Genomic DNA, 20507 nt, shown 5'->3' with positions numbered 1-20507 from the left:
GAGATTAATCCTTTGTCAGTTGCTTCGTTTGCAAATATTTTCTCCCATTCTGAGGGTTGTCTTTTCATCTTGTTTATGGTTTCCTTGGCTGTGCAAAAGCTTTTAAGTTTCATTAGGTCCCATTTGTTTATTTTTGTTTGTATTTCCATTTCTCTAGGAGGTGGGTCAAAAAGGATCTTGCTGTGATGTATGTCATAAGAGTGTTCTGCCTATGTTTTCCTCTAAGAGTTTTATAGTGTCTGGTCTTACATTTAGGTCTTCAATCCATTTTGAGCTTACTTTGCCACACATTAATTTTAAATTAGTCAAATGAATAGGCAAAGTGCCAAACCCCAGCCTGACCCCAATCCTGATGAAATTAATCTTCCCACTTCTGTCTTTGGATTGCCCAAATTCTTAACCCAACCAAACTACTGTTGTATTCATTAATGCAACATACACTTATTGAAAGTGTGTGTAACCTGCCCCAAATCTCAAAACCAACTAGATTTTTTAAAATTTACGGGCTCATATAGGCTTTTATTCTTCTGTTAATTGTTAATCTGCTAGCATTACGTAACTAAATAACCGCACCTACTAAATTTTCTGAGCACTTATTATGTGTCAAAACTAAGCACGCACATACATTTAATCCTCTGAATAACAAGGCAAGTCTATTAATTACCCCCATTTACAGATAAGAAAACACAGAGTAGTTCTCAAATGTTTGTTTCCTTACCCTTTGGCCTTCCTTTGCCTGTCAAAAACAAACAAAAAAAAATCACTTCTTTTAGAAAGTTTTCCCCATCTGCTCTTGACCCAAATTATTTCTTCTTTGTGCTTCCATACAACCTCCCTCAGGTATAATATGATGGGGGGGCAGGTGGTGCTAATACACATGAATAAGAAAGACAAGCACCCCCAAAGAACAGACAAAGGACAGGGACATAATCTACACACTTAAACACGTGCAAACAAATAAGTGGAAAAGATTTTTCTGAATGGTAGTATTGTGCCAGACATTGTCAACAGGTCAGGAAATGGGCACTCCCATTTATTGGTGGAAGAAGGGAAACCCAACACCACCTTTCTATGGCAATTTGGTAATACATACCATTAGCCTTAAAAAAAAGATCACACCTTTTGACTATCATGTTCTACTGCTAGAAATATACCCTAAAGTAATGATAAAATTCTCACAAGGATGTTCATCATAATTTATAATAGCAAAAATCATAAACAAATAAAATGTCCAAATTAAATATACGAGACATCCAATTAAATAACATACAGCCATTTATCTTCTTAAATGTTAACTGGGAAGAAGGCATAATACAAAACTATACGTGTAATGCCAGCTTTGAAAATATACATTCACAGCAGAAAAAGGACTGTACACTGGAAAGATCTATGCCAAAATGTTAATAGATGTTATTTAAAAATGGTGAGATGATACGTGGTTTTATTTTTTTCACTTACTTATGATGGTTTTGAAGTCAGAAGAAACCAAGGTTCATCCCCTGGCTCCCCCACTTACCAATTGTGTGACCTTGGTCAATTTACTTTACTAATCCTTGATTTTCTCATCTATAAAATGAAAGTGGTGATACCTATCCTCAGAGATTAAATGAGATAATGCATGCAAAGTGCTTGCACTAATAGGCAATCAGCTAAGTTTTGTGAGCACTTATTTTTTAAAATATATCAACACTTTATGTTTATATTCAGAAAGTTATTTTTCCTTAAAGAATAAAAATTTGTAACATTAGCAAATTACCACATAGCAAGAATCTGATAAAGCTGTATTCTCATCAACTGAGCAGTATACAAATCAGGACATTTTAGCATTTGAAACAATGTTAACCAAATTCCCAAGAAATTCATCTGAGAATTAGAGATGGTGGATATGTGAACAAAAGGACCTATGTATTTATTGAACAGTCAGAAAGACACAGTAGAAAAAAAAATTAGGTCCTTGGGATCTAGCCTACTCTATAACATCTACTATAATCTTAATTAAATAATCACCAAAAAGACCAGGTCACTTCAGACTCTACCAGGAACAGTAAGATTCAATTCCAGAAAGCTCAAGATCTAATTTAATAAGGGGTAAGACACAGACCCCAGGTATCAATGAACCCAAACTGTTATTTTTAAAGACTTTGATATCTTAGACATTAATAATTATAAATTTTACTTAGCTTTACTGCACACTAATTGCACACCTAGATGTACATCCTAAACATATACAACCTTCTCAGCAACTCTTCAGGCTGAAGATATAGAAATCACAGACCAGTTAAAAGAAATTGGTAGCTAAAGGGGCCTACAGACCTTTCCTATCATGGATTTCTGGAATATATTTTCCTACTTTTAAATCTAAAATGATGAACATGCTCCATTAAGTTAAAAACATGCAAATATGAAATACTTCTGGAATAACATATAAGAAATTTGTGCCAGTATCTCTGGGGACACAGAACCTGGGAGAATGGGGCAAGAGGGAGACATGCTTTCTATGTATACCTCTTACACTGTTTGGCTTTACCATTGTATATGTCTGTGTGTGTGTGTTTATATTAAATTCTGGTTAGTAAAATACAAAAATAATTGCCTTACGTTTGGTTTGTAAAAAAGATATGCAAACTAGATTTGCTTACTACAGTGGAGAAAGTCAGATGTAGACGTGGTCTGTATATGAGAAGTACTACAAAATGAAAGTTTTTTCTTTTGTAAATGGGAGTTTTTAATTGGCTCTAGAAATTTTTTTAAGAAACAGAATCCTACCTTGTCTCTCCTGTTTATTTTTTAGTTTATTTACTATTATTATTTTTTCAAATTCAGTGTACAAGTCAGCAGTTTTTACTGTTCACAGAATTTTGTGACCATCACCCCTATCTAGTTCCAGAACATTTTCATCACCCCTTAGAGAAACGCTGTACCTGTTGGCAGCCACTCCCCTTACTCCCACCCTTCACGAGCCCTAGCAACCACTAATTTACTTTCTGTCTCAATATATTTGCCTATTCTGGACATTTCATATATATGGAATCATGTAGTATGTGGATTCTGTGACTGGCTTCTTCACTTAGCATGTTTTCAAAGTTCATCCACGTTGCAGCATGTATCAGTATTTCATTCCTTTCTGTGGCTGTGTAATATTCTACCGTATGGCTACATCACCTTTTCTTTATGCATCACCAGGTGACAGACATTTGGTTTGTTTCTACTTTGGGGCTATTACGAATAATGTTGCTATAAACATTAGTGTTCAAGTTTTTGTGGACACAGGTTTTCAATTCTCTTAGATATATACCTAGGAGTAGAATTGCTGGGTTACACAGCAAATCAGTGTTTAACTTTTTAAGGAACTGCCAAATTTCAAATGAAGGTTTTGAAACACAGGATACAAAGGAAAGGGACAAAAGGGCTTGTAAACTACCACGAACATTTGCCTGGAGAAACCTCCAGTTATATTCATTAGTAAATTCAACTCATGACCATCTGAAAACACTGAAAGACATATTTATGTCTTAAAAAGACGTGAGACATGCTTAACGAGTATGTGTTAATAACAGAATGCTCCCAGAGTAGAACTGAGCATTTCCGACTCAAAGGACTATAATTCTAACAGTAAAGGAACTTCCAAATAACTTCAATTAGCTCTCACTTTATTTCCATGAGGCCTCAGGCATCAGTTACATAAATAAAATACAACACTTCAAAGTTATAGTGGGGTTTTCTTTCTAGTTGGTATTGGATTTTCTTACCATCGTAGCTATAAATAACATATACAAACACCTCCATATGCCTTCAACCTACACCCATGACAACTGTCATCTACTTTCACAGAATAAAGGCCCTCCAACTGATAGCAGCTTATTTGCAGTTAACTCTTTCAAAAATGTGGAAAATGATCATGTTATGAGACCTCAGAATTAACACTACTACTTAATGTTATATACTACTAGTTTCTCTAAAGCATAAATATAGACATCTCATTAAAAAAAAAAAAGACTTGAGATATATGTGATTCTTTGAACAACCAAGTATGTGTACTACAACACCATCTCAATATCAAAGTCAAGTCAACTGGCAAAGGGGAAATGATTTACTACTCATATCCTAGCATTACCTATAAAAGTTTTACATACAATTAGTCAAGGATCTCCTGGTGACATGAACTGGTTAATACCAAAGGCTACAACGTGTTATGGAGAATGCTTATTGTAATAAAACTGACCTTCCTTAATATACCTAAAGTGATGGACTCATGTCTTCTATTTCTCTCACATTCTCCAAAATACTGGGCACTCAACAAGTACTTGTTGACTTGTAGATGAATACCTCAAGTCTCACCTTAGCACCATTCCCTATGAGAACCCGAGATTTAGATTTAATCAAATAGTATTTTTTTAAAGCTGAACCACATAGAAGCAACGTGGGAGCCTAAAAAGTAAACAGAACGGTTTTACTAACTCATAATCTTAGATTAACATTGCTCAACTTCTTGGAGCTTCAGTGCCCTTGTGTACAAAATGACAATAATGTCTACCTCAAAGGCTATTGTTAAGAAACGCAACCTTGGTCATTCCTTATCTACAATTTCATTATAAAGAAATACAATGCAGTTATCAAATTTTCCTATTATGGTGAAGACTTTGCCTAATTAAAGTACACACAAAACAACGTACTGACTGTCTTTACTGTTAGTTTTACAGTAATGAAATGTGACTTACAAAATCTATGGGATTTTCTATTTTTAACCAGAAACTGCAAATGAGGTGAAACTTTGGTCAAAAATTTAAATTTTGCCTAATCTTATCCTGAAATAGCCTACAAAATAAAGTAACCCAGTTCTTGTCCTCAAACTGTTAATCTGGGATAACAGATTTGTATCACAGCAGTACCGATCTGTATTCTTTAATATCCTCTAATCTGATACTTTCATGTTCTGCTTAGGGTTCTTCCTGTCCACCTCCAATCACTTACAGAAAGTACTTATAGGATGTTCCTCCCCACAGAACCCCAGCTATATATAAAAAGGCTGCAAGTACACAATAGCTAAGAGGTGGAAACAAACTAAGTGTCTGTCAAAAGATGAAAGGAAAAACAAAATGTGGTATATACATAAAATGAAATCAACCTTAAAAAGGAAGGAAATCCTGTCACATGCTACAACATGGATGAACCTTGAGGATATGAAATAAGCCAGTCACAAAAAGACAAATACTGTATGATTCCACATGTATGAGGTATTTGAAGTAGTCAAATTCACAGAAACAGAAGGCACAGTGGTGGATACCAGGGCAGAGGAGAGAATGGGGAGTTGTTGTTTAATGGGTCCAGTATCAGTTTTTCAAGATGACGTTCTGGTGACCTGTTTCACAATAATGTGAATACAGTTAGCACTACTGAACTGTACACTTAAAAACGGTCAAGATGGTAAACTTTATGTTTTTGTGTTTTTTAACAATGAAAAATACATAAAAACATTAGGGAGCTAAAAAGTACTTCACTTAAAGATGTGGTTCTGCTGCTAGAAAAAAATAATTCTCCTTGTCAAGGGGAAAAAAGAAGACTAGGAGCAATCCCTTCCCCACTACCGACTCTTATAACCATTTTTAACGTTGCATCCCTACATAAGGAATCTGACAAGAGTTACTGATTGCCTACAACAGCTTGTTTTCTTGAAATACAGCCTTCCCAATCTATTAGCCAACAGAAAATATTAAAGATTCCTCTTATGCTATCTTAAAAACACACCTACTCCAGGCCCACAAGACTCTCACCTTGTGGTAAACTGGGAAAGAAAAAAAAAGACATGGGGAAACACCAAAAAGGTTGTTTCCACTTGCATAGGCAGCAGACCTGAAACTACAATGCCAAGTTCTAAAAAGTAACATTGTTCCAGATTTTCAAATAATTTAAAAAATGTTCCCACCAATCCCTTTTACCTACTTCGGTTTCTCTCTTACTACAGACTACTGAAGAAGAATTTAGATTCCTTCTGAATGAAGTATAAACAAGCAGTTAGATAAAAATCCAATATACTCCTGTAATATTTTTACCCATGGTTAAAGAGACAGCAGTTTTTTAATTAAAAAAAAAAAAAATCAAGATGGGACTACACTAAAGCTGTCAGGTCCAGTATCTTAGAAGATTCATCCCTCTAATATTATATCAGTAAGAGTAAGTACTAAGAAGATTCCTAAGAAAGAATACCCTTTTAATAGTCTAAAAACTATCGTTACCATATAAAATATCCTCGACTCCTCCAACTTAACCATATAGGCATATAATCATAGACAAATTTTTAGATTAAAGCAGAGGTTCTTAAACAGGATCATTGGTCCATGAACCCCCTTGAACTGGATAAAAGAGATCATTCAAGGACTTCAGAAAATTCCAGTTGATATCTGAACATTCAGAGAGAAAGTCAAACTATAGAACTAAAATTACAAGAGCCTGACCCTTGGTATAGTGGCACACAGAAGCATTCAATAATGAATTGCCAGGAATTCCACATATGCCACAGGCAAAGATCTAGATGACATTTTATTTTATTTTATTTTTTTTGTAGTATGCGGGCCTCTCACTGTTGTGGCCTCTCCCTTTGCGGAGCACAGACTCCGGACGCACAGGCTCAGCAGCCATGGCTCACGGGCCCAGCCGCTCTGCGGCATGTGGGATCTTCCCGGACCGGGGCACAAACCTGCGTCCCTTGAATCGGCAGGCGGACTCTCAACCACTGCGCCACCAGGGAAGCCCTAGATGACAATTTAATCAGCTACAGCTAACATTAACTAAAAATGTCCATATTAATGAAAAATTAGCTGTTTTTAAAATAAACTTAATGTTTATTTTAAAATGTTTAAACATGGATGGAAAATTGGTGAAGCTAGTTTTTTTTTTTTTTTTTTTTTTTTTTTTTTTTTTTTTTGCGGTACGCGGGCCTCTCACTGTTGTGGCCTTTCCCGTTGCGGGGCACAGGCTCCGGACGGGCAGGCTCAGCGGCCATGGCTCACGGGCCCAGTCGCTCCGCGGCATGTGGGATCTTCCCGGACCGGGGCACGAACCCGTGTCCCCTGCATCGGCAGGCGGACTCTCAACCACTGCGCCACCAGGGAGGCCCAAAGCTAGTTTTTAAAGTCGTACATACTTTGACAATTTTTTTAAAAGGGTAGAAAAGTAGCCACAAAAAACCCCTGAAAATACTAAGCAATAAATAGTTGATACTGCATTCTTCGAATGGGAAACTCAGCAACTATTTAAATATAGAGTTATGCTGCATTTTAAAGTAGAATTTAAAGAAAAACACTGTTCCTTCTCCTTTCCTCCCTTTAGTGGTTAAGAGTTGAAAAGAGTTACCATGCCAATTCTGTGCCTTTCTTACAAGAAAAAAATAACACATCAAACCACTACATGTCGGGTTCAAAATAAAACGCAATGTCAAGGGCACCAACTCATTTCTAATGACCAGGCAGCCAACCCAGAAATGGCACTAGACTAGGCTTTAAGGAATTTAGTAATCCTACATTAAGTATTAATGACAGCAGGACCTCCGCAGAGATAGCCCTAAAAAACTGAAGGCAGATTTAATTTGGTACCTAAAGAACAGCAAGGGAGTAAGTAGGCTGAAACAATCTGAAGTCATAGGAAAGCTTTAAATACACATGCACAAAAGCAGCACTTTATGATGCTTTCTGATCACTTATAGTTCATGAGATTCTTTTAAAGCAATAGAACAATGAAATTAACAGACTAAGCCCACAGTTGTGAGGTATTTCTGGATGGCAGGATTTCCTTATACTATTAAAATCTGAAGACCCCAAAGATATTTTAAATTTTCAAATACTTACTTATTTTATTTTATTTTTTTATTTTTTATTTTTATTTTTTTTGTGGTATGCGGGCCTCCCTCTGCTGTGGCCTCTCCCGTTGCGGAGCACAGGCTCCGGACGCGCAAGCCCGGCGGCCATGGCCCACGGGGCCAGCCGCTCCGCGGCACGTGGGATCCTCCCAGACCGGGGCGCGAACCCAGCTCCCCTGCATCGGCAGGTGGACGCGCAACCACTGCGCCACCAGGGAAGCCCTACTTACTTATTTTAAAATGTAATAAGCAGGGACTTCCCTGGTGGCACAGTGGTTGAGAAGCCGCCTGCCAATGCAGGGGACACAGGTTTGATCCCTGGTTCGGGAGGATCCCACATGCCCCAGAGCAACTAAGCCTGTGCACCACAACTACTGAAGCCTGGGCGCCCTAGAGCTCGCGTGCCGCAACTACTGAAGCCCGCATGCCTAGAGCCCGTGCTCCGCAACAAGAGAAGCTACTGCAGTGAGAAGCCCATGCACCACAACGAAGAGTAGCCCCCACCTGCCGCAACTAGAGAAAAGCCCACGTGCAGCAACGAAGACCCAACGCAGCCAAAAGATGAGAATGTAATAAGCAGCCCTACACATTAACAAAAAAGTTATAAAAAGAAAGAGACTATTGCCCCCCCAAAAAAAAATTAGTGAGAAGAATGGCATTGCTTTACATTGCTGCAAATCTTTTTAATGTCTGACTTAACAGAAGATACTGAGATTCTTAACTGCTTCTGCATTCAACATACTACACTATGTTGTGTAGGTTAAATATATGAAGAAATCCAGTCTTACTCAGGTATGTAGCTGGGAAGGGAGGAATAGTTTCCTTTTTTTAAAAAAATAGATGTTGGCTTTTTTTTTTTTTTAAGCTTTATTTATTATTTATTTAATTTTATTTATTTTTGGCTGTGTCGGGGCTTAGCTGCAGCACGCGGGATCTTCCGTTGCAGCACACGGCCTTCTCTATAGTTGTGGCGTGCGGGTTTTCTCTTCTCTAGTTGTGGCGCACAGGCACCAGGGTGCGTGGGCTCTGTAGTTTGCAGCACACAGGCTCTAGTTAGTTGAGGCTCACTAGCTCAGTAGTTCTGGCGCAAGGGCTTAGTTGCCCCGAGGCATGTGGGATCTTAGTTCCCAGACCAGGGATCAACCTGTGTCCCCTGCATTGTAAGGCAGATTCTTTACCACTGGACCACCAGGGAAGTCCTGGGAGGAATAGTTTAATAGGCTTTTCAGGTAGTTACGGATATCTCTTTGATACTACAGCAAAAGTCAACACATGATAGTTAAAGGTTTGTGGAGTCTGAAACCATATCAGTTGTCTGCTATATTAGAATCCAATGCTCTATCTTGCACTTTTACTTATGCATAACTTTTTAACATCACAAGTATTGGCCCATTCAGTTATGCAGATTTTCCAAATGTTGACACATTTCATTACACAGTATTAAAAATCACAATCATTAATATTACTACTGATCTCATCTGAAATATCTGTAAGTACTCAGAAGTTATCACCCTCAGGAGATACACGTTTTCCAAAACTCTGAGTTTTGCTTGAAAGCTCAGATTTTACCATGGGCAACAAATACTGTCCATTGAGATAACAGATTCAGCGTTCATTTGAGAAAATGTCTGCCAAATATACAAGTCTGAGTAGTTTGTCAGTAGCTCTTTCTAGTAAAAATAATGTTCCATGAAAAGAGCAACTACTTCAGCTTGAAACAAATAATTGCACCCATACTTTTCCTTCAACCACTGTACTCTGTCTGGTCTATAACAGAATGCTTTAAGTGTACTTTCCATTCTGTCACACAGAATGTTCAACACACATGTACTCAAGAGTCAAGACTTCCAATAGCAGAGACTCGACAAAATTAATTTTTACTGTTTCATCAAAGACATTACGTAAAACTGGCATTTTAAAACTGTTGGTACATGGCAATGAAGATTACCATGACTACTGGTACCATTGGTGCCAAGGCCTTGATACACGCTAAGATGCCAGCAGATTTACCAACCCTTGCTTTTGTACCATTGGTGCAAATGTCAACACAGTGAAAAAGGCAAATATTATCTTACTATTATTATGAAAACAGTTTCTACTTCAGAGACCTTCTGATACAGTTGAGGGGTTGCCAGACCACACGTCAAAATGGAATAAATGATCGCTGTTTTGACAGTGGTTACAGACCCCCGTGACCAGAAAAATGCACCTGTGTACAAGCACACACATTACAACCTTACATACAACTTCAGAAGGTTCAAAAATCCCTTATCGAATGTCCTAGCTTAAGAATTCCATTAGCAGAAGATTCAGTAAATCTCCAAGTTGGATTTAATTACTTCAAAACAACAATAATCTACTTGGCATTACAAATAAACTCTAAACAAGTCACATTCCAACAACCTCAAACACCTGCACCTAAACTAAAAGAAGTAGCTCAAGTTTTTAAATAAATAAAATTACATTAGGGAAATGTAAAGGTTTGAGGTAAGAATCCCAGCTCTACCACCTGCTCAAGAATACAGTTAGTAAACTAGCCTTCCTAGCCAAGTTTCCTGTCTCTATGGAAAAACAACAGCATCTATTTATTTCAAAGATTAATAAATTAATATCGATAAAGCACCTAAAACAGTACCTGGCACATAATTGAGAAATCTAATTTATATATTACCAGACTTTACTTCTCTTTCCTTCTACTAAGGAAGCAACTTGCAGACCTTTGATTACTCAATTTTAATTTCCATTATCACCTAAAAGAAGGGAAAAGAGATTGTAATTGAGAATATTAGCTAAAACATCTATCTCCAACCCTCTTCCTATTTAACAGCAATAAGAAGCTTAAAATAAAGTTTACCTTTCTTCCTGCAACTCAACTAGGCAAATATAGATGTATAAATACGTAATATATGGTAATCTTTTTACTGATTTAATAAAATTAATTCTTTGCTTCAGTCTCTCATCATTCTGCTTATTCCACAATTTTCAAAAATTTTAAAATACAGTTCACTAAAAGAGAGTACTAAAAAATACCTAAGTGTAATTTTTGGTTTATTTTAGTAACCTGAGACAAAATGCCATTATCTCTTGTAATTTTTTTTTTTTTTACCAATAAAGGGGTAAGAAAAAATTTTTAGCATCTTAAAAGAAAACAAGGATACTGCCTAATACTAGATAAATATGATCATTCATGTTATTTAATGGGCGAAGTTACACTACTTTAAGTGATGGTACTGCATTAGTACCAGACTTCTGTCAGCAGTAATGCTAGCGCTGAGAGAAAGAAGTGTGACATGTGAAACAAGGTAAGAATGTTAACTAATACGTTTGCCACGAGTCATTACGGTTTGGAATACAGCTGATGTGCCAATATTCTGAAATTTGCAAAAAATGGGGTTCTACTATTTTCTTCTACTAATTGACCCTAGTGCCTAAATCTAACATGCATACTACTCTACGAAACACAGAACACAAATGATCTTAAAATCTATTTATATTGTAGCATAAAACATACTGAATGGATTTAAAACCCTCAAATTTTGTGTGATACCCCAAAGATTATTTGCTTCTCAAATTTTATTTATGTCCTTATTCGGGGAGTATTTAGACTCTCCCAATGAAAGTTTTTTTTCCCAAGAACCAGTCCACCCACAAGTCTAAGTCCAAAAATAAACAGGAAGCAGTGTTGAAAAGATGCAATACATTTGGAGCCAAGTTTCACTGACTTCATGTAATAAAATCATACCCTAAAATAATATCCTACGAAAGAAAGTTTAAGAATGTCAAATATGGAGATGAGGAAAATTATACTTACATTAATTAATGAAAATAATAAAAATTTATTATTTAATACTTAATATTAAATAGTGAAAATTTGCATTAAAATAACCATATTGGTTAATTTTTCCTTACCTTTCACCCAAAATTACACATTTCAGATTATCCACGTGTATTTGAATTTTTAATAATTTTATTTTCACAAGTAAAATTTGAACAAATTAACAAATTATCAGAATTGCTACTGCAAAAAATCATGAGGAAAAATTCCTTACTGTTTCACATTAAAATGATGAATGTGGTTTTCTAGTTTTTTGAATCTAGATTTTAAAAATAAAACCAATAATATCTCTATTAGTAAATAACAAAGAACTGGGAAGGAGTCAAGTCATGCAAGTTATAAATGGGACAGCACTGGCCACATGTTGATGTTGGGTGATGGGAGTTCATTATACTATTCCATCTTCTTCCTGTAATGTTCAAAATCTCCATAATGAAGTTTTTTAAAAAATTCGAAAAGAACTAGGCAAATTAAAAAACAGGCAATTAAAAAAAAAAAAAACAGGCAATTATTAGCTTCAGGGAAAATGAAGGGATGCACAAGAAATGAGCAACACTACAGTGTAGTACCGGCTCAGTAGGGAACATCTGCATCCTCGTATAACAATGTAAGCAATGACTTCTAATTTAACCACAACATGTGATGTAACGCTGGGGCAAAGGGACAAAAACGTCAACAGCTTAATCTTCATCTACCATGGAAGGAAGTCAATTGAAAATGTCTAAAACTGAAAGAAATAGAAATATCATTTTATTCACAAAAAATGTAGTTAAGCCCAAGGGAATACAGCTAGAAGAAGGGTTCACATAACTGCCTTTAGGAGAAGAGCTGAGGAGGACTAGGGAGTGAGTGTGGAAGGGACTGCCATTCTTCATTCTAAACCCTTTGGTACAGTATGGGATTTTTTAAAAACCTTTTTCATTGTGAAGTCTAACAAATATAGAAAATCAAAACAACAATCTTCAGGTTAATCAGTTATTACAAACACCTGTACAAGCACCATCCAGGTCAATGTGCCATCCCATGAGCCTTCCCAGAACCCCTGGCAATCACAACTGCCTATCACTGCTTAAAGATAACCACTATCCTGGCTTTTACAGGTAATTACTTTGTAGCTATTCTTTATAGAGTTTTACCAGCTTCATATGTGTCTCTAAATCTATGGTTTAATTCTAAATGTTTTTGAACTTTATATCTGTGGAATCAAAGAATACGTATAACACATATCATTTTCCTCACTGGCTGATGAGAAGTTTTTAGTAACCTTTAAAGACAATTGCCCAGTTTCCTCATTCTCCTACTCTCCCTTATTCATAAATACTCAAGTAATAACAATAGCTAAACCCTTATTATGTGCTGGGTTTCTGTTTTAGGAATATTAACTCATTTAATCATCAACACAACATCCTAGGGCTTCCCTGGTGGCGCAGTGGTTGAGAGTCCGCCTGCCGATGCAGGGGACGCGGGTTCGTGCCCCGGTCCGGGAGGATCCCACGTGCCGCGGAGCGGCTGGGCCCGTGAGCCATGGCCGCTGAGCCTGCGCGTCCGGAGCCTGTGCTCCGCAACGGGAGAGGCCACAGCAGTGAGAGGCCCGCGTACCGAAAAACAAACAAACAAACAAAAAAACCATCCTAAGACAAGTTTTACTGTCATCCTCATTTTACAGACGGGGAAAACAGGCACAAAGGGGTTGAGTTAACTTGCCCAAGATCACACAGCTAGTAGGTGACTGGGCAGGATTCAAACCATGGACTTTGTGCTCTGACCTACCTTCTCATGGGAGAATAGCTATCAATAAAGGAAAAACTAAAAGTATAGGATATGATAAAATGTTATAACTGTTACTGTGAAGGTTAAAATAAAAACTACATGAGCATGATTTTAGTGCCTCATCCTTCTCCCAAACAATTAGCTACACCAAAGGTAAACTACTTAATGTGCCTGAAGAGCCGTGTGCATAGAATAAGGACCCCCAACACAGGCTGTAACTGTCCTGAAGGGCTTACATGGGCCAAAAGACAATGAGAGTATCTGATTAAATGTCAAAATTCTGTCTTAGTTCTGTAATGTTATTTAAGGAAAAATTCTGAGCCTTGAGTAACTAGGTCCACGGTCTTATTTTTAAATTAAGGCCCCCAGAGAGTCTAACATCTCAAACAATTTAACTTACCAGTAATAATAATGTGGGGCTGTCTCTTTTCTAAAACATCTTTGAGAGTTAACAAGATTAAGAGTACAAGAACAACCGAAATCACCTAATCCAGTTGTTTTCTTAAGGCTAAGCATACTGGAACTCAGAGGAGTACTTACCCAAAGTGACGTATACTAGTCTGTCACTAGGATAGAAACCCAAGGCCTCCTCGCTTCTTTCTACTACACGGCTATATACCACCAGTCCACTTACAAAGCTGCCAAGTAAATAAATTCATGATTGCCAAAAGTATGTCTCAGTCATGCTACCTTTCACCCATACTTGTCCCCCTTCATAACCTCATTATAGTAAATTTTCTTCGTCCATTCAATAAATACTGCACACCTACTGTGTTCCAGGCTTTCTTCTAAGCATAGCAGTTTATATATAGAATGTCCCATATACAACTCACAGTACAACAGTAGAGGTTTGGGGTACTAATATTATAAATACAAAGTGCTACGAAGGAAGATTCTTAAAATACTTCCAAAAAAGGGAGATGAGCAAAAGGGTTACAGGCATGACCTGAAGGATAAATATGATTCTGATAAGAGAACTGTGGCAGGAGTATCAGGCATTCCAAGGTAGGAACAGCAAAAAAAAACAAAAAACAAAAAACACACGAAGTCCCCAAAGTAAGAGTGTACAGGACTTATTTGAAGAACAGTATCCATTTAGTTGGATCGTAAACCACACTAGCAAATAAACTGAGAGAAGTACGGGCCATACCAGTGAGAAGTCTCACATTCTAGACTAAAATATCTGAATGTAATTCATAAGCCTGTGGATACAGTGACCAACCACTAAAGATTTCTGAGGAAAATAAAACTGGGACGGCATTTAAGATTAACTGAGAAGCAAAACATGACAAGAAGCAGGGAATCATTTAGGAAGTTAGAGCAATCCTGATGAGAGATACTGAGAACCTTAACCAAGGTAAAAGTGGGTATGGAAAGAAAATTAAAGCATTACAGAAGTAAAAAGAGTATGCCATGACAGCTGAATACATGTAGGAGGGGAAAGACAATTTGGTGCCTTTGATGGAAAAGAACTTAGGATATACTGTTAACAGAAAACAGGCAAGCTAAACTAAAGGTTGAGCCAGATGTAACCCATTTAGAGACTATAATCTAAACCAAGGCGGAAATGTATTCATCTTACTTTATTGCAGAAAGTAAACCTTCTCTTAGTAAAATAAACATAATAGACTATGATATGCAAACTACAGTATGCAAAAAACACAAATTAAAGCTGCATAATTTGAAAATTGGGTGCTTTTTATACTTATTGCATTTGTATAGACATGGGTACTAGAATAAATCATGTTTTTATTAAAATATACATACCAAGCTTCAGCATACTAGGAATGCACTGTATGTTAAAATATTTAACAACCACAGATGAAAATTATTTAATGAATCAGTAGCAAAATGCGGTTACTAAGTATTAGCAGAAGAAAACTACCACTGATCCATCATACATGTCACAAACTATCATTTGGTTCAGTTAAGTTTGGAATCATCAATTTCTTGTGATTAAATAAAATGCATGTGGTCTTTGCCTGTTTAACAGTGAACTACACGCAGGGTTTGTATTCTAGACACCTTGGAGCCCTGGTGCTCAGCATTTAGGAGGCCCCTAGAAGATCTTTGATAAAGGGAATAAATGGACATCAACAAAGGAATGTTTTTCAAGTATACAGCACTTTCATAACTTGGCGAGTATTACACAACAGCACAGAACTAATGATCCAATATATGAGTGCCTACTGTTCAACAGGTAATGGAATTACAAAATGAGTAACACATGACTCCTCCCTTGAACTTAGGATTTATTTCTCTGAACAAGCCAAACACCACAGGCTTCATCAGAAGACCCTGATTTACACTATTTGTATGAACATCAGTGAGTCTCTTAACTTCTTTAAGCTTCCGGTTTCTCACCTGAAAAACAGATGAGGATTCAATAGAAAGAAATGTGAGAGTGCTCTCTATCAGAAGTACAATGTATGCCAGTTGGCTCCCCACACAACTCAGCAGACTGATCAGGTACTTAATTAAGAATGACATTGAGGACTTCCCTGGTGGCACAGTGGTGAAGAATCCGCCTGCCACTGCAGGAGACACGGGTTCGAGCCCTGGTCTGGCAAGACCCCACATGCTGCGGTGCAACTAAGCCTGTGTGCCACAACTACTGAGCCTGCGCTCTAGAGCCCGCGAGCCACAACTACTGAAGCCCGCATGCCTAGAGCCCGTGCTCCGCAACCTGAGAAGGCACCGCAATGAGAAGCCCACGCACCGCAACAAGTAGTAGCCCCCGCTCGCCACAACTACAGAAAACCTGGGTGCAGCAACCAAGACCCAACGCAGCCAAAAATTTAAAAATATAAATAAATTTAAAAATTAAAAAACAAAAAAAACAAAAATGAGTAACATTGACACAAGCAAATCCAAGCATTCAACTGGCTCAACACAAGGCCATCATCCAACAATCACCTGGAAAAACCCTCAAAACAGTACACTGACACTAGGTCAGAAATAGGATCTTATTATGAGGACAACACAATCTAGAGACAGCTAATTTATAAATTTCACTAGACAAATTTTTGAAAATTAAAAGTACATATTTTAATTTATCTGAGTATTAGAAAATTCCTGCTGTAATTCAAACACACAATACTATTAAAATTCAAACTTTAATATTTCTGAACAATGAAATAATAAAACTACTTCATAGAAAATAATGTCTCCTCCATCTCAAGACTTCCTCCATCTAAGACCATCTCAAATGAATGCAAAATCCTAAAGTTTCAAAACTTTAGAATTTTGAAATACACCAATAAACAAATCTGGGGGAAAACTAAAGCCCTTCCACTGATCAAATCCAGCTTCAAAATACACAATAAGCTCTCCAGAAGACATGCTATATACCTATAACACTGTTATTTTCTTACCCACCTAAGTTAATCTTTACAAGACAATTAAATGCATCATTTGAGCCAGCATTTCTTCACAGAATATGCCAATCAACACCACACTCTCAGAGTAGGCAAGTGCAAAAAAACTAAAAATCTCCCCTCAAAAATGGAAGATGCTATCAAGAATACTTCTGAGCTAAATACTGATGGCACCTATTTCAACTAAATTATCTAAAAACAGTGTACAACCATGAAAATGCATCACCATTTATTTGTACGTGAAAATTTACACAGCAAGGACACCTTTACCGCATGGACCTTAGATTTTTCTTGTGATGGTTTTATATATATCATCATCTAGTGCTCCTTATTTTATTCAGGAAAAAATAATAATAAAACACGGCATAAGTAATAAAAGATTTAAGATTATCTTCCAGAAAGGTGACTTTTAAAACTGTTCTTTCCCTGCCTGGACAACAAACATAAAACATTCTTAAACTAGAACAGACTTAGCTGAAAGGAAATCCTTCAGCAACAGAGATTTTGAAAAGATTCTATATCCAAATTCTGCATTATTAACTGCTTTCTTACCTTCTGCTACATCATCATCTACTGCTCCTTTCACCTGAGAAAAACACCACTGAATATCATTCCCTCCTCCAGCTCCTGGAAAAAGAAAACATACCAATTAAAATTGAGTCCTACTCATGTTTACTCTCATAAACACAGAGATGGCATCCATAGTTGGCATGATACTAACAGCCTGGTACTGCCCACACATACAACCACCACCCCACAGCACTAATTTGGAAAAAGGTTAGTCCCCAAAAGTTGGTATTGCATTAAAAGAGAGAGAGAGATTCCAGGTCTGAAATATTTAAAGGCCATGTACTATCGTTACCATCGTACATCAGTTCAGAAGTTCCCTTCCATTTTCCCTTCCCCTCAAACACAGTAAAAGCCTTACTTCAAGCAAGACCTACCAGAAAAAAGTAAATACCGAAAGTTAAAGAGTTTTCCTTTAAGGCTACAAAAGGCTGCAGGAGAGTTAATAAGGTTAAGCTACCATAAAACACGGAACGAAGAGAAAACTTCAGGAACATTACTGCCTGGGTGAGGAGCGATGATTCATATGAACCCTATTACCACAGCGCACATACAGCAAACACAACCTCACCACCCATTTCTTTGCAGTTCATTACCAGCAAATCACTGGCTCCAGAGAGGAAAAGAAACTGAATTGAATGTTGGTGAAGAGATTGCCAAAAGGAAGCTTGGTTTGCCTCCCTTCACCTAATCCGTCAGAATCCAAAGGACCTGGCAAAGAATTAATTTCGCTCATTTGTCATCATCTTGTGCAGAACAATTTTAATTTCACTTAATCATTCAACAAGGCCAAAAAGCAACTTATGCATAGCAAACCCTAAGTCAATCCAATATGTTAACTTTTTTACAGGTTTAATTATCTATCTAAATATTGATAAAAGCACGGAAAACTGGTTTAGTCCCTGAATGTTTCCATTTCACTGCCAAGCAGGGAGGGGGCAATGTCCTGGATCTATGGAGAAAGAAACTGAATCTAAATCTAGGACTGATTCTACTAGATGAAGGAAGATATTCAGCAACACCAAAATGTACAAAAATAATCCTCGAAGCAATTACCTTTCTCTTCCTTCACCTCCATTCCTTGCTAAATATTCCAACCTGGTTTTCTCTCTGCATCTCCCCCACTCCGCCCCAAGCTTTTACCTAAATCTCTCTCCTCTTGGCTATTTATATCTCTGAGCTCCACAACTATTTTAACTAACTCCATGAAACCCTTTTGGGAAAAGGACATCTGCACAAAAGCTAACATGCAAAACGGAAAGTTTAAATTACATTTTTCACGCAACTCGCTGTATTAGAGGCCTTGCACTCTTTGGACCTAAAGGGTAAAAAAAAACGAAAGGGAGATGGTTCCAGACAAAAAAAAAAAATTCAGGCTTACAGTCTCAAAAATATACGTACCCACAGTGGAAAGAAATACACGTTATGTCCCCATTGTATTTTAACTTATAAAGCACTCTTCCTTCTCAGTGCAAAATATATTTAATTGTAGGAACACCCAAGAAGGCTTGCAGCAGGGAGAAACACAGGAATTAAAGGAAGGAAGAGCCGCAGAAAAGCCCCCTTGGGGGGGGGCGGGGGCGGAGGTTCCACCGGGCTCCCAAGCGCAGGGACGAATCGGCACTCGCCCCTACCCCGCCCCACCCACGCCTTACCCCTCGGCTCGCCGGCATACACCCCACCCCCACCCATGCCCAGGCTCCAGCCCTCCTGTTCAAAGCCATTTAGATACCACAGCGACCACTCGCCTCTCCAGAACTCGCCCCACCCCCACCCCAGCCCACTTCACCAATTCCCTGAAATCCCAGGGGTGCCCCGTGGCTCTCCGAGAGGCGCAAGCAGTCGCTAGGGGGTGATGGAGGGAGGAGGAAGGAAGCGGTGCCTTGTCAGTGGAGAGGGTGATTTCTCCTTTACCTGCCATGTTGCGCTGCAAATGGTGACCCTGCTGGGTTCCTCGGGGGCTCCGCTTTCTGAACTCACCCCCCTCACCTGGGGATGGGGGGGTAGAGAGGGCGGATGGCGGCGGATGGCACCTGTGGGGGGAGGGGGCGGGGGTCGGGGGAGAAGGAAGGAGGGGCTGGCAAACCAGCCGGCGGGATGGTGGATTTCACTCTTGGTCTTCCCCACTCTTGCTCTTTCTCCAGCGGCGGCGGCGGCGGCTACGACAGCGACGGCGGCGGCAGCAGCGGCAGGGTAGGCGACTCCACTTTCAAAATGGCGCCGGCTGGCCTGGCCAGTGACGTCACCAGGAGGGCGGAGCCGCAGGCCTGGGCCGGAGGGGCGGGGCGGGGCGAGGGCTGGAGCGGGGAGCGGAGGGGGAGGGGCGGGGGAGCGGCCCGGCAGGCTCCTGGCCCCGCCCCTTCCCGCCTCGCCCCGCCCCTTCCCGCCTCGCCCCGCCTCGCCCCGCCTGCTGTGTCCCCTCGGCCTGGCCCGCGCGCTCCGTGTCTCAGGCGGTTCTCCCTCTGCCCGCCCTGTCAGTCCCAGTCCGAGGTCCTGCCGCACATCGGTGCCCACACCGTTGCGCCAGTGCCTGGACTCTGGGGCCGCCTCAGTGGTCCAGTTAACGTGGTCGCTCGTAGAGACTGGTGGGGTCCTGTGTCTTTGCAGAGAATACCCGTACTGTATTGCTACTTAAAATAATGACACTGCGGGGCAGCCCCGCGGCCAGTGAAATACAGGGACGGTAGCGCTGACTCGTTGCTCAGCCAAGGTGAAAGTTCGCAGATCTGAGGAGGTAGCTGGGCTGGTGCCATCTGGGTGAATTAAATTACCTTCTCATGGGCCCTGGAACTGAGGCAAGAGCCCTTGGCAAAGAAAGGCAGTTAAGAGTGGTTTCAAAAAAGAAAACTCAGTTTGCTAGCAGCAGAATATGCCCGAAAGGGTGGCCCAGGTCTGTCCGGCCAAAAGTGTAGAAATAGTAGTTAAGATGGGCGCTGAAGCCAGGAAGCCAAATGCTGACTCCACGCACGAGAAGAGGGTAACAATCCTACCTTATAGAATTGTTTCGAAAATTAAATGACTTAATTTGAGTACATGATAAACGTTAGCTGCAGTTATTAGATTTGTATTGAAAGCATCTTCAGTGGAGTTAAAGGGTATAAGGAAA

General features: G+C 39.1%; 1 protein-coding gene across 8 annotated transcripts in view; it reads right to left on the bottom strand.

Moving 5' to 3' along the window:
- Nucleotides 1-19625, bottom strand: part of PPP2R2A (protein phosphatase 2 regulatory subunit Balpha) — an 87041-nt gene extending 67416 nt beyond the window's left edge. For 4 of the 8 annotated variants that reach the window (XM_028494202.2, XM_055087334.1, XM_055087336.1 and 1 more), the window contains exons 1-3: nucleotides 19316-19625; nucleotides 18674-18719; nucleotides 17387-17461 (exon numbers count right to left, since the gene is read on the bottom strand). Coding sequence is in view for 4 of the 8 variants with exons in the window: in XM_055087335.1 (XP_054943310.1) it covers nucleotides 17387-17461; nucleotides 17862-17898 (112 nt within the window). In the remaining 4 variants the exon portion in view is untranslated. Of the gene's footprint in view, nucleotides 1-17386; nucleotides 17462-17861; nucleotides 17929-18673; nucleotides 18720-19315 lie in introns of those variants that run through there. The other 4 variants (XM_007127696.3, XM_055087335.1, XM_055087332.1 and 1 more) reach the window with 4 other exon arrangements.
- Between the last annotated feature and the right edge of the window lie 882 nt (nucleotides 19626-20507).

Source organism: Physeter macrocephalus, chromosome 9 (assembly GCF_002837175.3).
Source record: "Physeter macrocephalus isolate SW-GA chromosome 9, ASM283717v5, whole genome shotgun sequence".
Classification (NCBI taxonomy): domain Eukaryota; kingdom Metazoa; phylum Chordata; class Mammalia; order Artiodactyla; family Physeteridae; genus Physeter; species Physeter macrocephalus.
This window is presented reverse-complemented; position numbering and strand designations above follow the sequence as displayed.